Below are 18,039 nucleotides of genomic sequence, written 5' to 3'. Positions count from 1 at the left end.
CATATGTTTATGTTATCGAACGCACATAATTTGCTGAGTTCGAATTTGAGTTTATGGGGAAAATTCTAACAAATCGCAATTTTCCCAATAAAACTCCATCTGGATTTTTGTGACTTCATACTACCATATTTCGTACTGCCAAGACTATCACATAGGTATGTATGTTTTCGAGTTCATCCGGAATTTGTTACAGGGTTAAACCGAAATTTAAACTCATAATGGGGATCGGATATGACTCCTCCATTATACACTCAATTTCGTAGAATCCACTCACAGGAACATAAATTTAAATATATATGTATATATATTGCAATGTAACGTAAGAGCAATCGGTATATGGTTTTATTAAGAAACCTTAAAGTACTAACACCGGGTCTTATTTCATTGCAGAAAATATAGTGCAGAAATACTGTGAAATGCTGAGCAATGCGGAATACGGAAGAATTGTGGAAGTGAGCACGTACGTAATTGCCTACCATTCGACTGCCAATCCACCGCTTGGCACACACAACAGTATAGAAATTTAACTGGAATCTTGAACCCCAATTGTCCGATGAGCGGTGGTGAGTTCATTGATTGGCTTATTGGACTCACCTTCGCCTCGTCATCAGTTGTTTATGTTGTTATCATTTATTTTTATATTTTAGTAAATAAAAGTGGAGGCGTCAGCCATCCATCGTCGCCAACACAACCCCATCTCTCCCCCTTTGTGCAGGAAAACTTTGCATGAATGCCTCGCAGTGTAAACGTTTGTTGGTTTCGTTGACACAAGCAACGACAGGCGCCGCATTAAAATTGACGCTCGTCTAGATGATAGCCATAGATGGGAAATTGACTGGCTTGGCTGGTCTAACGCTGGTTATATTGGCTGTTCGCTGGACTGTCTACGCGCGACATTATGCGACAGGTGTCGACACTAACCGGAGAGTTACATACATAAACACATAGACCTAACTTTTCATATTTGATCGAATTAATTAATGTGCAACATTTATTAATACATACAACACTTCTTCCCAGATTCGACATTTTGTTACGTATTTAAACCCAATAGAAGATAACAATTCACTGATACAAATTAAACTTACTCACCATTTGTATCTTAAGTGTTTACCTGTGTCATACTCAAACTTCGTAATACGTAAGACTATTATGACCCATATAGTGGGTTGTTCAAAATAAAATCATGACGCAGTCATCACTTTTCACTGAAAATGACTCAACGCATTTCACTTTTCAATGTTTCGTTAGGCAGCTGAGAAAAGCGCGAATTAATGTGAGCATGGCGTGACAATAGAAATTTGTCAAGAGGTTCTCAGTCGCTTTAATAATGACTGGCAGGTTGGATTTTCTACCTTTTAGTTACAAATAAACTTATATTTGCGTGTGTGTGTGTGTGTAGTCCATGATTTTATAATTGCACCTATTGCCACATGTAATGCAACAATTGCGAGTTTTCGCTGTATTTCATTTTCCTCCGTTCGTTATTTATCGTACGTAAATACATATACATATTTATATAAGGGGGTAAGCAGGTTGCTCACACTGTCGCATTGACGCACTTTATTGTACTTGCAATCGCTGCAATAGATTTGCTTAAACAGGGGACGACGAAGGTCTGGCCAGTCTTGCCGGTCATTGCGAAATGTCAAGGATACGTTTGTTCATTGCAAAAGTTGATGTAGTGGTTGATTGTAATTGAAATTTCGAAATCGAATTTTTCTGATTTAAAGTACATTGTTTTGATGGAAACAGGGATAATATAGGCACTCGTGAATATATCGGGACATAAGAATAAATTAATCAACAATTATTATTTTCTACCACGTTCCAGTGACTCCTAATCGATTAACTTGCACCTACATACAAATTTCCAAAAATCATAAATTGTAAAATTTTAAAATCCAAACTTTTTTATTTTACTAAACTAAATGTCTAACGCATTTAAACATTAATTTATGCAGAGACGCAATGAATTAGCTAAGCGGAAATAAGTTTCCTGCAGCGAGCATTTATAACCATTTTATAGTGTAAATACAAGCCTACTTGGATATCTTCACACATACAGACATGCCCACTTAAGCAGATGGGCGTGCAATAAATCATACAATTCGTCACATGACGAATACAAAAAGCCGGCTAGGGGCAAATATGAATTGGAGCTACGCCTGCACCGAGCTGCAATGCCGATTGCATTTAATTGACGAACGCAGTCAATTACAAACGCGACGTGCGTTCAACCGTGCCGCGGCTGATAGTCAGTCGGTCGAACTGAAGGTTGGTATGCCAGTCGGTCGGTCAATAGGCTGCGACCTTCAATTGCTGGTCGCTTATTGACCTCAATATCTCTAGATTTTATAAAACCCTATTGCTTTTCTATGATTTTGAGTTATTTGTGCGGCAGAACAAATTAAGTGCGCAAATTATCATTTAAATACATACAAGATACGCATCAATATGCGATACAGTGTCAAAGGCGTTGCGCGACACACGAACAAGTCTTGATGAAAGTTTGCACTTCACATACTTTTGACACCGTACACTTGCAGGGTGCACTTCTATAAGTGTGCGTATGTTTGTATATATTTTCTGCTTTACAATTTGCTGACATTTATCAATCGATTGAAATTATGACAAAGTTATGAAGAGTCGGACAAGTCCATTCAAATAACCAATTAAATCACATAAATAAATTTGTATGACCTTTCCTTTCCGTTAAATATACTGTCGCTGTTTTCATTTGTTGTTTTCATTCCATTATTGCTGTCAAATAAACTGTGTTTGTGCAGTTCATACTTTTCAAAATGTTTGAATGAAATGCCGAGAATGTTTTCAGTTGCTACAAGAACAACATACATGTCCAAGAACTGTGTTTCATTATATCTGAGTATATGAATGAGTATGAATACACGATTTTAGTCAACAGTTGAGTCAATCTCGAACAAATATATACAAAATATATGTATATACGTATATATTCTTTAAATGGTTTTGCCCACCAAACGATCATGAGGCATGCGTCAGACCAGTTTTGTGTTTATGTTTCCTCAATTGCCACTTTCTTCCACAGCAATATGTATATATGTAGAGTGTGCAATGTTGTCTCGTTGGAAACTTCAAGCTACCTACATACCACATCTTCATGCGATTCTACATTAGCAAGTTCAATGGCTTTGTTTCAGCTGATGATGTATAATCTACGAATTTATATGTAATTTCATAAAGTCTGAGCGTTGTCTGTGAGCGCATGCTAAGTTATTCGTATCGTCTTTTACGTTGGCACTCCAAATTCGGAGTGAACGTAGTCAGGCAATATGAGATGGAATGCAATTGCAAAGCGTTGGCGACTGAGAATGTTATGAAGGTGCAGAGTTGACGACACTATCCACTACGCCCACTTTTCATTAAACACTAACCCGAACCACAGCATGGACTTACAAATTTACTTTTCACTCTTTACGTATTTATTTGACCAAATATACAAATATTGAACAAAACTTTACAAAAACGTTGTCACCAAGTGAACCTAACCAAACTTCAGCGGATCAACTCGCTAGTCACTAGCGCGCCAAATGCGAACTGTGTACCATTTTTCGTTGTTTGATGGATCATCGATGGAAATGTTGTCCAAGTCAAAACTTCAAGGGCCGTTTTTATCGCCAAAAGGAAAATAGAACAAACAAACATTGTATTTGTAATCGTAAACATATGTTCAGCATGAAAAAGTAGGTAGACGAGAATCATTTTTAGTCGGCAATGCGTAATCGACCGGAAATTTCGTTGGCACTAAAGATATACCCACACATACACATGCTTATATATATGGGTTCATGCAAATAAGAGTACATATGTGTAATGCAATGGCAAGCAGCAACTGAGGTTATGAAACTGGTAATTACGCTAAATTGCCCCAAAATTCCGTTTTAGAACGACAAATCTTCTTGTGACGCTAGTTACATTCTCTTATATGGTACGCGGAGGCATGGCAGACGTGGAGTACGACCTTCAACTAGATATTTAAGCTCTACGCATTTCGATTGTCTAATTAATTTTCACTCCCAATTTCCTTACGTATCAATTGGGCATTTTTTAATAAACGCTGATTTTGTTTTGATTTCAATATATTTATCGATTGCTTTAAAACGCATTAGAGGAGCATGGGGTGTTTTTGCAAATATTAACAGCACACATACAAATGTAGTATGTATATCCATAGATTTTAATATTCGATTGTTTATACAAATGTATGTATGTATGATGTACCTCAAAATTGTGAACTGAGAAAAATATTTTAAAGTAAATGCCGTAAGGAAAATCCGCGAAACATATGTACACTTATTTCGACGGTTGATGGAAATTTTTCAGTGATTGAAACGGAAAATTACACATAACAATAAGAATATGTAACATTTGGTGTTTACTGCTTTGCTGAAATCCTATGCTTATAATTTGATTTATAATGCGACAGAAACTATATATAAAACTCAAGTGCTAGTGATACTACCCAACACACAAATACCGAAACTTCGTACAAATATCGGAAGATTTCATTACTTTTTAAATAGTAAATAGTTAAGAGAAGATTAGTGTGTTCTATTTAATTAAAGTAATAAACAATTAAATATACCACCAGACCATAGAGCAAATGTAACCCAATATGGGTTCGAGCTAAACTTTGAGCCTACCACCACCATCGTCACCTTTATCTGAATCCCAATTGTATAAAGGCTGGTTCGGTTCTTTAAAGGTAGTTATCTTTCGTTTCGCACTTTGTTTCCACTCAACGTAACAAGACGAAATTCGTTTAATTGCAGTGTAATCTAATAAAAGTTTATTCGACTCAACAACTTAATATCTTGTGTTATTTTTGCTTTTATGTGCACTGAGGTGTGGCTACTTGAAAATTTTCAGTCCGTGAAAAAGAAAATCGTGTTGGTACCATCAGTGGGGAAACCACACAATCATAATGAAAATTAAAAGAGAATAGAGACAGGGTGAGAGAGTAAAGATTTCAAATGCAATTTTATAATTTTATAAATGGTTCAGTAATGAAATACAACTTATTCAAAGTTCTCGAAAATATCCTTGATAAAACACATAATATACATATGTATATTATATTAAATTTTATATATCTCACACTATGCATATACATATATGTAGATGTAGGTACACTACGGAGAGCATATGATATATGTATATAATGTTTGTATTGTGTTTTTGAAATTCTTTAAACGTTTCTAATTGCATGCATCCCTGGCCACTGAGCTATCACATGAGGCTTTCGCACAGCCTCACCGTGTCACCATATGGTTAGCATGTTGACCGTGACAGAGTGATTGTGGCAACACCATATGCCAAACTGTTCGTCGGCATTTCGAACTAAGCTTAAGCATTTTTGTTGTTCGCTTAAAGTCTTATATTTCATCACCTGTGTTATGTTACCTTCTTGCTGCATTCCTCATTTTTGCCGATTCCACAGTTTTTCACTGCACTCATTGAAAACAGCTTACCTTACCCATTCATATACACATAACTAATTTTCGCCACTAGCTATGGAAGTTGTTTATTTGTTTTTGTTATCTTCTTATGCTGTTCACTGTTCTTTCCCTCTTCGCAAAGAAGTCATTTCATCAAGTTTACAAAGTTTTCAAGATGATTGCCCAGTTGTATCGCCTCATAATTTCATTTTTGCTTATCTTTGAATTTTCACACTTTTTTATACATTGAACATATGTATGTATGTATGATCCAAAAAATATAATCACCTTTTAATTATTTAAGTTTAACTGCATTTAATCCAGTGTAGCGACAAATTCAAATATTTGTGTAGCTCCATAGCAAGAGACATTACATCACTAAAGCAGTTATTTTTGGATCCCTAAAAAAGTTGTTATTTATTCATTTATTTCCTTAAATGTCTGGCTAATATTTGCCAAAGTAATAACAGCGCCTCGGAAGTATCAAAAGTCCAAATACTTCTATCTTGTGGCAATAGGTAGTAATGCTATGCAACGCAAGCACAAGCGAGCCAACTAAATGACGACTAATTATGCCATAAAGCTTATAAGTCTGCTGAAAGTGTTTACGGTGCCAAATTCTAATTGAAATCAAATGTGTGCCGCTAATGGCTCTTCATTAATTCGAGGTTTCATTGTTCTTTTTTTTTAGCGCCATTATGGCAACTCTTCAATCAGATCACATCACAACAAATAACAGTTCAAATACGCCTAAGTGGATTTTTTATGAATAAGAGTACCTACTAATATAGTGGGCAAGCGGTAATGAGAGGGGATTTAAGCCGCTGTCAGTGGAAGTAAAATGAAAGGCAGTAAGTCAACAAAAGCGTTGGTTTACTAAACAAAACACGTTTCACACATCCGCGTGCTCGAGCGCGTGCGCTGGTGTCGGCCGACAAACCACAGCTTTGTCTATAAGAAATGAAGAATATAGGAGAAAAAGCAAGTGAAAAGAAGCCAGGCGGTGTATTGAAATGTTATCGGTAAACAAAATAACTGTGGTGAATCATACTCCTACATAAGATTTACTTCCTCAAATAGGCGTAGCCATAATGCACATTTGTATATAATTTTTTGCCATAAAGGCACGAACTTTTCTACTTTGCTGCAATGCCTTACTAGAAGACAGCAACCAAGAACGTCACAAACGCTACGAATCGGAAGCGACTAAGGGGCGCGAAGATATTTATGAAATACATACATGCAGTTCAAGCAATAACAATTGGTCACCTATATAAACACCAATCATAGTTTTTTAATGACGATCATGGGACATAGTCGTTGAATTTCAAATATTTTCTGTGCGCATCTAACAAACCTTATCTACTGAAATACTGAAAGATAAATTTGGTAAGCCTGAATTTAGTAAATACACTTATCTTATCTTTGCATTTACCTTCGTTAGGCACAACATTAGAATCAAGGGGTCGGCAATGCAATTGGAATACTTTTCTTTTTTTTTTTTGCTCTGCCCTCGGTAAAACACACGATTGAGTCATGAAAGAAACATATCGCTTTAGTTGTATTTGTCAAAACCGCTGTTAAGATTTCCGCCGAATGACTAATAACTCAAATTCGTCGTATTAATTCATGTCTCCACTTACATACAAAAATCCAATAATATGTAGGTATACTAAGCAGGACAGTTTTTATATTAGTTACATATTCATGTACATATTATGAGAAGCTTAGTTCGAGATCTTATCACTGCCTAACTACGTAGTATGAAATACTTGACAACTGCACTTCAACTAGGAAGTAGATCAGCTGTTTACTCTAAGCGCGATCAAGCTGGAATCTGATGAGTCACATATACTTTGTATTTCTACAATACTTTGTGGCAACCAGCGCGTTATGTATAACGAAAGCTTTATATTACGAGTTATTACAGTTACTTGAAAAAAACTGGTTTACCAATATAACAAAAGCAGCATATTGTCGCTATTCAAACCAGTCAGCCGATTTTTTAACCGCAACATTTTGAAGGGCAAACCGAAAGAGCCAAATGTTCAAGCTAAATTTTTTAATAATAATTTGTTAAAGGCTTAAATGTTAGATTAACTTCTTTGGAAACCACACTTATTTCTAAATATATTTGCGTATATGTATGTACTGGTACGCCATTTTAGGTTTTACTACAAATGTCATAGTTATATTATACGAAAAAACCTATATCTTTATTCAATTCACGACAGGATCAGATGGGTTCAGATAAATTCTTTGTATTACGATTTCTTTTAACTATTGTACTTCGCTAATTATTTTTAATATTTCTTATGTAGAAAAATTTTTATAAAAATCAAACTTTTCGTTAATCATAAATTTTAGAACATTTTGTTTTCCTATTTTTATCAAAATCATATCAGCCCAACCAGCAATTGGAAGAGCAAAAAAAACAGAGAGATTAACACATGAGAAAAAGGGCGTGTAAGGAAGAGCTCAATAAAAGAGGAGACGAAAAAATCCTTAAAAATAACCAATACATATGTTAGTACATGAGTACATATACACTTATATACGTACTTGCTGTTTGCAACAAGAGAGACTAAGAAACATGCGCGGAGAGGCATCAGCTCTGATAATAAACATATATTCGTCACGCAAACCAGGTAATGGACACATTTACTTGTTTTTGCCTATTAGCTATACGGATTTTTCGCTCTAAACAATACGATAGGAATGATTTTAAATATCACTCTATACCGAGGATAGTGGATAGCAATATATTTTAAATTTTCGATTTGTAATTTTTATATATAAAATGCTCAACTGTATTTAAAATGTTTACGCATATTTATGAACTTACCATAACATATTCGTTAATCCTTTATTGTATAGTTCGGAGCATTTATTTGAAGATACAAGTAGCTCTTTTAATTTTCTTCCGAAATTCCTCACGTCAAACTTGTTATTTCAACATAAGGGAGCTAAAACGAACCCTTGAAATACTTTTTACACCAATCACTACACAAATAATTGATTTAGCTTTCATCACAAATTTTTCGTTTGAAACACCTTTGTGCAAATATCAATTTTCACACTTTTTCATATTTAGTATTTCTATTTTATCACTGAATTGGTATCCTTTTCACTTTTTGATATAAGTTAATAATTATTTGGCATTGTTTTCATATACATATTCACATTGTTCTTTTATTCTCATTGGAATTCTTTTATTATATGCCCTTTTTACGTTGACTATGCGCACCCATCACCATCATCCACTGTGCCACTGCTGCTGATTTGCGCTATTGCCACCGATAAAAAATGAAAAATCAGAATAAAGAAAACCCAACCCGATTGCAATGAGCTCTTATTCGGCTCGCAAAAACACACACCCTATCCTTCCCTTAATATATTTTAATAAATTTGCACATTTCACCGCGTATATAGTAGCGGCAGAATACTGGTGCAATATTCATCATAACTCGCCGAAATATTTAACTTCAACTTAAAATGCACAAGCAGCGGAGGGAAGCACCTCTTCCAAGTTTTATACACAGAAAAGGGCGAATTTTCTCTTCGCCGTAACCTGTGTAGAAGCGCGCTCTCTTCCTTCACCCACACCCTCAGCACTTTTTAAAATATATGTATGTTCCTATTCCTTTCGTTCCTCTAACACTTCGCTTTTCTCCCCGACAACTTTATTGCTATTTTTTATTCCTGCTACCAGGAAATTTGCGCTATAGATATATAGATAGATACTGTTTTCTATAAAACTCTGTCTAACAGAAGTCTATTTATTTCTATAGATCACAAATATATTTACGGAAATGTGACGTTATAAATGAGGAATTTAATAGAAAATCTATTTTGTTGGTTTAACGAAGTACTGAAACCGTGGTGTTAGTTTATCTCCTTGTTTCTTCCTGGTGCTGCGGTTTATATGCTGCCAACGCCGCTTTGTTTGGACTAGTCAGTTCGTATGGGTACACATTTACATATGTATGTACATCGTTTTCGATGTGTTTGTGTCTGCTAAAGTATTGCACCGCCTATTTCCTAATTTTTCTAGGAATAAAAGGAAACTTTTGGCTGTCTACACAAACATATATGATCACTTGTACTTTGCAATCACTTTACAATTTTAACGTTTTCTTTTAAATATTTTTTTTATTTAAAATTAACCCAATAATCTTAACCGAAACCAAATTTCCTTCCGTCACTCACTAATACAAATCGCTCCACCGCTGTCAACCACAGTATATCAAAAAGCAATTTCTGCACTTAGGGTTGTATAAATCCACAGTTTCTGTACCCACACAGGGTTTTACAATTAAGTACTAACCAATTACATGGTTGCATTAACTACTACTTTTTCATATCTTGATGAGTTAATGAAAATTATAATGCTGTATAATATATATACATTAAAAAAATTAACAAACAGTCATAGTAATGTCAGTATATTTTCCCTAACATTCGATATATTCAAATTAGTGCATATATTCAGCCTCAGGTGGCAACCACATAACAGACTTCTTTGAGACTCATTATAACGCGCCACCCACTACTTCAATAAGATTGCGCAAACCTAATTTGAGTTACCAATTTCGTTGCATATTTTATCGTTAATAGTTTTTCCGAGACTCAAAAATAATTATTCAAATTGCATTCCCTCATATTTCATATAACCGTGCGAATATAAAAATTACTATACACGTAAATTTTGTATTTGTAAGTTTATTTATTTACAAAAAAAAAAAATTTTATGTTATTATGCTTATTTTACCCTTTTGGTAATAGTTATACTCCTAGGCATAATCACGGCTTGCAATAATAATAAAGAATACAAAATTTCACAGTTTGACCAATATTAATGCACTCTCTAAATATCGCCCTTTTATACAATCGTATATATACATACATACATACGTGCATATGATGTTGGATGTATTCTAAAACTGTCATAAATAATTACACCCGCAACTGTCTAATAAATATCTTCATATAAATATGTGTAACTAATTTTCGCGAATAATACTAAAATCATTATTGTATATGTTATGCATATACACAAATCTATGACAAAACGTTTTCTACATATTTTTCTGTGTGAAATGAACGGCATTCCTGTAGCTGCTAAATAAGGCTATAGCTTTTGAGTGACTTGGTTCCTGGCTGTAGATCCTTAAATACTCTACAGTGTGTACTGGATGGAGAAAATAACAGAGACCAACGTTTCAAACATTTTAAAGCTTGTAAAAATCTTCGTTGCGATAAGTCTCGATAAATTGCTTTGCTAGTTCAGGCAGTTGAGGCGCACGGCAAAGAAACTTATGTCCGTAGCCTGCATCGCCATGGAATCTATGAAATTCAACAGGTCCCCAAGCTTTTTCACGCGTATCCAGAGCAGTTCGATACAGTTTGTAACCAAGTTCGAATGGAACAACATAATCATCTTCCGCATGGAGTATCATCACCGGCTGCCGAAATTTTCCTATATGCTGATCCGATTCAAAGCGTAACTTATTCGAATACATAGGACGAGCAATCGTCAAATCAAACCAAGGCAGATCTTTAAAGGGCTGTAAAAGTAATATAAAAGAAGAAATAAAACATTTAAAAGCAAATACAAATATAATGATTTTCTGACCCTAGCGAATGGATGCAATCTTATTTCATCACGGATGTTCGTAAAAGGCGCCTCCAAAACCACTCCACGTGGTAGATCCATTTTGAAATTTAAACTTAGCTGTGAGCACAAATGGCATGCAACTCCTGTGCCCAGAGAATGACCCCATATGAATACAGGATTTGTTGTTATATTTCTGATATATTCGTAAACTGTTAGTGCATCGCGAACGATTCCCTCTTCGGTGGGTGAAACGGGATCGGAATCTCCATAACCTCGATAATCCAAAGACAATACATGACAGCCAAGTTTTCGGAGAAGTTGGTACATCTCAACACGATGTCCCGAGCCACGAGAAGCGGTATTGCCATGAAGATAAAGAACAATCGTACCAGGAAGTTTCAGCATGCGCTCGTAAAATAGTGCTTCATTCTCCGCGGTTACTTCGGGGAATTCCGATTTGAGAATGGGCATTAGCTTGTCTAACACATCGTCTTCGTCAAGTGTTGTATTCTTCAATTCATCGTGCGTTTCCTGTACAAAAGTAGGAAGTGAGTGAGTGTATATATTTCCGTACACAATTCTTAACAATCGTAAGTATACCGTATCGATTTTCAGTTCTTTAGCAAAGCGTTTAGATAAGTGTAACGGGAGCACATGCCAGACACCAATACGCACTCCATCATGCCGCTCCTCAGCATCCGGATCAAGCACACTAAGATTAAGCGATCTCGTACCAAACAGCCCCACACTGGCTGGGTTTGACAGGTCAAGATCTTTGGGATATGTAACTGCAATGAAATTCGTTTAAAAATGTTATTTGAGATATAATACATATTTCTCGTTAAAATTCGTGCAACATTAAAAAGTTATTGAAACAGAAACGATTTAAATACTTACTAAACGTGAGAAACAGAATCCCTCTTTGTAATGTTATAGAATAACGGAATATTAATGGGAATCCAACGAATATTATGAGGAATACGAGCATACATAGTTGTACCACAGTAAGTGAGATTCTTTGGAATAAATAAGAGAATTTAGAGTTAAATTTAAGTCATAACTAAATAAATGTCGCAACACTTTAATGCTACACATTAGGAGTACTCACTGGAGCATATATCAGAATTACAAAAAAAAGTTGTCAAATAATTTATTCACTAACTGTAGTAACTGTAACTGAAGTAATTAATAATACAATACCATTTAATCGTATCGACTGAATGGTGCACGGACATACATATATCAGGATAGTTATTAAATATCTTGTACAGAAGCGAATAAGAAAGTTGTATGTGTAAAGCAGAGATATGGGATGTTCAGTAGACGCACGGTTATATACACGCTCTTTTGCTACTATCCTGAATCAGTTCACATAAACGTGCGAATACTGTACATGCACTAGCATTTTACAAACCAACATGGTAAAATAGAAATGAATTTAAAAACAAAATTAAAAGTTAAGGCAAAAATATACGTTAATTAGGTAGTTAATTAATAACGATATAAAGTAAAGATGTCGACATTAAAAAAGCTTTACTAACACACTGCTCATCATCATTTAGAAAGCATGGAAAAGCGTATAAAATGTTACTTGTAACAGAGTGCATTACAGTTAGAAATTAAAAATCAAAATATATATGTTGTATCTAAATGTATAAAGGATTAGCGTACTTACATCCCAGTCAGCCAAATTAATATAAATGCTCCCGGAATGACTGAAGCACGGAATATGACGTTTAAGAATTTATATGATTCGTACATTGTATAAAAGTTTGTATATTTTTGTAAATTGTGAGGTGAAGTTGCGGGAGGATTATCAGTCAATGGTGGAAAATTTTTGTTTAATGACATCAAATTTCATAGACCTGGTGAACGTTTCAATGATAACCCAACATTTAGTTTGAGGAAGATTGAATGTAACAGCCAAATTTAACAATGACTGTTATGCCACACAAATTAAGAAGTTCTGAAGTGTAAACTTTGGGAATTACAACAGGTGTTCTAAATTCTTCAACTATTTGGATTAAATATGCAGATGCGCTTGTTATATACACTTTACGTCAAACTGTAAACGTGTGATTGTTTGATTGTAGATATGGGAGTACAGTTATTTTTTCCTTTTCAATTTTTTTTTCGTTATTTAAAAATTTAATGATAATTTGTCTTTTAAGTGCAGACAATCGGTATGCGCCTGTCAGCAATTCTTACTATGAAGATGGATTCAACATGGAAAAGAGAAGAAAGATAATTGTTTTATTAGCAATCACTATGACAATGAAAAGACAACAAATTGGTTCGATAAAAACTTATTATTGAAAACTAAAAGTTAATATAGCCAATAATTTACTAAAGGTTCTAACATATAATAATATCAGAACAATAAGGGGGACAAAAATCAAATAGGTAAATTAATTTCAACGTGACTCACTAAATAGGGAATGTTGTTAATGAAAATGTTAGTTCACAAAGCCCAAAACAAAAGAACTATGTTAAATTTAGTATTAAATTTGAACTAGCGGTAAAATTCATTGTAGCTACTTATAACATACATACACGTATATTAAAGCATTGGATAGAAAGAATCTAACCGATATCTTAGATTTAATATTATCTCATCTGAACTAAATAAGACATAATATACCTGCGCTGCAGCATTTCTCATTCACTGAACATTATGTCAAGGTAAATTCAAATTAGGAAAATAAAAAGTTATAAGAATTATATGTATGTATGTCACAATTTATCATATCAAAGTAATTAGTTCACGCGTAGTAATATATTGTCTGGAATATTATAATTACACTTTTAGCGAGTTCTAAAAAATGTCTAGATTATGAATATATTAATAACAACATAAAAGATATGGCTTTAAACAAATATCATAGGGAGGATTATACGCTATTCACTGACAGATAAAATATAAAAATAATTATGTTTTATCAATGGCATTCGCCCGTATGAATTGCTGTTGTACACATATCATATTGTGACAGTCACCTTTTAAAGAACTTCCGTCTACGCGTTAAAAACATAACTAGAAATAGAAAAATGAGAATTTCATTAGTTAAATTTTATTTTAAACTAACTTTGATATTAATTTATATTTAGCCAAACACTAACGAAGGTTAAAACTCAATATTCTCTATTTTCGAATTTCTTTTATAAAAAATTGGCTATATACGTTGAAATATGAACGTATATATAAAGTGTAAATGACAATGAACTCCACAATTTCCAGCAGTCATTAGTCATGCATGTTTATACAAAGTTTTATTATATGTTACTATATTTATTAATCGACTTGTCTGTATCATGTAAGGCTGTGTGGACCCAATAAACTTCCGACACTACTCATATAGATGTCTATGTATGCATATACATACATACATATGTGTATCTAAGTAGGTCCAAGTGCCTCAAGCATGAACTGTTCAGCAATAAGTAAGCTTATCAGACTTCGTCAAAAAAGCATAGATAGATGAAACCAACATAGAAAATTCGCCAACTCATAATCGCAAATGCATACATAGATATACATCTATTTGTATTATGTAAACAACACAAAACAGAAATACAGTCGCCTACAAATCACTTTACAATGTAAACGAACTGATACTTTTACTGTATACTTAAACGTAATCGGTAATAGCGTGTACTATTTATTAATTTGCGAAGTGTATGCGCAAAAATTACTGACACTAACACTTTGATAATGTACAATGCAAACCATAAATTACACAATATATTTGTTTGAATGATTGCAATGCGCTAAACTGATCGGCTCAAAGTTCGTAACATGCGTAATTCGAGAATATTTACGTAGAAGTAAACCGACAAGCGTGTGTACTCAGCACTAAAGACCGCTTCCGACTTGCGACCAGTTTCGTCATCCAACACTGTTAGCTGATAGAAAAAAACAAGCTAAATGACAATGCGTCGTGCTATCCGAGAGCAACAATAATTTTGAATAAAAATACTCTCTCTGTATTAATTTGCCATAGCCATTATCATTAATGTATTCGGAGTAAAAGTGTATGTATATAAGTACATATGATTAACTATCCCATACTTTACTATTCTTATTCACGGGGATTTTTAACAAAGAGGAGTGCGTTGGCAAATTTGAAAGTGAAAAGCAATTTTTCGATGATAACCGAATAAACGATAAGCGTATAGTTAATTGACGAGTAATAGCTAAATGAGAAATAAATAAAAATAAAGGTGTGGAACTTTACAGTACGAAGATCCAAGAAAAATATTTTACTTTTTTCAACGCCTATACCTAAGTGGTATAAAATAGGGAGATAGTTTAAATATCTAACCAGAATGGAACCGACCAAGGACTGTCAAATCGGCAACAATCCTCAGAATTATTTGGGAAATTTTTTATGCCGCTACAACAACAACAACATACTTTTATAAATAATATACTGCTTTTTTTTTGCTTTGGCAGTATTCAACAATTTGCCCGAAACTATTTCACTTATTTTTTCTTAAAAATTAAATCTAACCAGAATTATTTAAATTAGAATTATTGAAGGGTTTATTAAGAATTAAATATATTACCCAATCAAATAATGGTGGTATATTTGAGTTCCGACCAATGGTTATATCCGATTTATTTAGTATTACAGCAATTATTTTCAATACTTTTAATCTAAAAATAAAAAAACAAAAAGTTTATATAATTATTGTAAGTAGGTTCTGTAGATTAAATTATTGCTTATAAAAATGGACAATCAGAAGATTAGCAGAAGGATCTCAATGCAGCAGAGCTTATGGCTTTGGCCATACTTATCATTTGCATTTTAATACCGGTTTGAAATTGTAATAAAAACGTGCACCTGTAAAGTATGCGCACCTTCATGCCAAATAAATTGGAAGATCACTCATGTATTCACAAAATTTTAGATTGGAAATAAATCACTATCGATTTTTATTTCTTGTTTTTCTATTTGTGTAAAACATGTACATGTTTACTTACTTTTCAAACAATATTTATATTTACATTTTCTTTTAAATTGTTTCAAATAATTTAGTATGTCACTAAGAATTTTTGTGTTAGTAATATGCAAAACAGCAATTTAAACAATTATTGCAGAAATTTGGTATCAAAAGTTACCAAAAAATTGTTTCATCTGTTTCAACAGCTGTCAAATAGTGGGGTTGCCGTGCTCATATTGGCGGTGTTCATAGCTTAACCTCTACACACAATTTATATCGGCTTGACGAACAACAGTTTGCACAAACTTTTAAACTTGTGCAGATACATAAAATTTAATGGTATTGCGTCACACATATACTTGCACGAAGTGAGGAAATATAAAATTGGCCAATAAAACGTAATAGGATAGAATATATTGGTGGTGATATCGAAAACAAACATTACTCATTTTACTTTATACCAAGTTTATGAAGAATATGTACATATAGATTTCCGTATAAAGTTAACCGAACGAGGGAGAACGAGATATATAGGTGAAACAAATGTAACCATTTTTTAAACTCGTTTGAAATAGCTTTTTCGGAATATTATATATTTAATTATATTGAAACGAAGCACTAAGCTGAACCTGTGTTGAATCTCATTTTTTTATTGGTATCATTAAGATTTTTCTTAAACAGTTAGCCTACATTTAGGAAATGACTAGTAATGACGAACCTCCGGAAAAAAGCTTTTCATGATTGAATTCGAACTTCCGGTACGATCATTATATATCCGATTCGCTGATAAAACAATGTTCCCATTGTGCAGCAACTTTGACTTTAGCTTCAATCGTGAAGACTATCATCAGATCTGAATATTTGATACGCTCATATTTGGCATAGAGCTTTTCATCTGCGATGTGATACAGTTTTTTATCAAGAGTGTGGGAACTCCACTCCGTCGAACTTTCATATCGGGCTGCTGTACTTTAATTGTTGTTGCAATTATTTTGCTGTACCATACATAACAACTAATCGCTCCTGCGCTTCGGTAGAACTTAGTTCAGTTCTTGCTGCAATAGTGCTACAACAACAAAAAGGAGACATACATGTTCAAAGCGATTCCCAATAGAAACTATTCAAAATGACCATTGTCAATCTCCATCACCACTTTTTTGTTACCACATGTACGAATTCGAGCGCTTGTTGCAAGTTCGAAGCGTATCGCGTTTACTATTTCAAGCCTGATTTGTGTATTTCTATGCAGTTGTTTGCAGACTAAAATCGGTTTGATGTGCAATAACTCAAAAATTGAAACGGGGTCAAGATTCAGAATATTGTATATGTATTGAGTGCTGCTGATGTAGGAATGTAAAAACAACAAGACTATGAATTCAAAGGCGCTTAATTAAGCAAAGAGACCCATGAGATGGTGGTCACCTGCAGAGCTGACACACACTGCCAAATACAGATGTTTTCGGAAATGGATGTGTAGTGTCATTAAAAATGTTCTAAATACCTTTCCATTAATAAATAAAAAACAAAATAGTTTCGACATATTTTTCAGCTATACAAGTATACACCTAATGAGCAACTTAAGCGGCTCATCTTCTCACCCTTTAAGCTTTTATCTTATTTTGCTCTGGTAAACTTTTCCTTTGGTAAACTTCCAAATTTAATACTAATGCAATAAATCGAAAATCTTTCTCGTATAAATATGTCGATAAACCGCCGAACTCTCGCCGCGGTTGTGATGGTCTTGTTTTTTTTTTTTGTTTTTGTTTTTATCAAGCGTTCAAATTGCTCTGCTGTAGCTGTGTTTGTAGTTGTTGCGATGTTGGTCTAGTGTTGCTATTTCGCTATTCATTTCTCAGGCAACGCCGTCTAGTCACATCGCACCTAGTTCTTGGGAAAATCGCACAAAGTTCAACATCGGCACGATTTATCGTTTTACTTGCGCGATATTTGCCAGATTTCCCAATACGTTCAGTGTGGATGAGCGCTTCGCCTTGGATT

General features: G+C 34.0%; 1 protein-coding gene and 1 long non-coding RNA gene across 11 annotated transcripts; one reads left to right on the top strand and one right to left on the bottom strand.

Moving 5' to 3' along the window:
* The first annotated feature begins 6,118 nt into the window (after positions 1-6,118).
* Positions 6,119-8,767, top strand: LOC128922536 (uncharacterized). The gene is made up of 2 exons (XR_008471756.1): positions 6,119-6,869; positions 7,886-8,767. It is a non-coding gene; the product is annotated as an uncharacterized LOC128922536 (long non-coding RNA).
* A 1,415-nt stretch (positions 8,768-10,182) lies between these two features.
* LOC105213408 (lysophosphatidylserine lipase ABHD12) lies at positions 10,183-16,240 on the bottom strand. Of its 10 annotated transcripts, XM_011186214.3 has the most exons (8): positions 16,082-16,240; positions 15,664-15,754; positions 14,095-14,131; positions 12,773-13,304; positions 11,995-12,113; positions 11,698-11,885; positions 11,116-11,628; positions 10,183-11,047 (listed from the first exon to the last, which is right to left on the bottom strand). In XM_011186214.3, exons 4-8 carry the CDS (start codon positions 12,946-12,948, stop codon positions 10,712-10,714), a joined length of 1,332 nt encoding a protein of 443 aa, XP_011184516.1. In that variant the 5' UTR covers positions 12,949-13,304; positions 14,095-14,131; positions 15,664-15,754; positions 16,082-16,240; the 3' UTR covers positions 10,183-10,711. The 10 variants fall into 10 exon arrangements, with proteins under 10 accessions (XP_011184516.1, XP_011184518.1, XP_011184517.1 ...); XM_011186216.3 differs by lacking the exon at positions 12,773-13,304; XM_011186215.3 differs by lacking the exon at positions 14,095-14,131.
* Between the last annotated feature and the right edge of the window lie 1,799 nt (positions 16,241-18,039).

The sequence above is a fragment of the Zeugodacus cucurbitae genome, chromosome 6 (genome assembly GCF_028554725.1).
Source record: "Zeugodacus cucurbitae isolate PBARC_wt_2022May chromosome 6, idZeuCucr1.2, whole genome shotgun sequence".
NCBI classification, from domain to species: domain Eukaryota; kingdom Metazoa; phylum Arthropoda; class Insecta; order Diptera; family Tephritidae; genus Zeugodacus; species Zeugodacus cucurbitae.
Note: the sequence above shows the minus strand (reverse complement) of the source record. Positions and strands in the feature narration are given on the sequence as shown.

Coding starts and splice junctions, on each gene's coding strand:
- LOC105213408 (XM_011186214.3), bottom strand. CDS start 12,948: ATGTCATTAAACAAAAATTTTCCACCATTGACTGATAATCCTCCCGCA. Junction 11,886..11,994: donor GATTCTGTTTCTCACGTTTA/GTAAGTATTTAA, acceptor ATTTCATTGCAG/TTACATATCCCAAAGATCTT. Junction 11,629..11,697: donor AAGAACTGAAAATCGATACG/GTATACTTACGA, acceptor ACTTTTGTACAG/GAAACGCACGATGAATTGAA.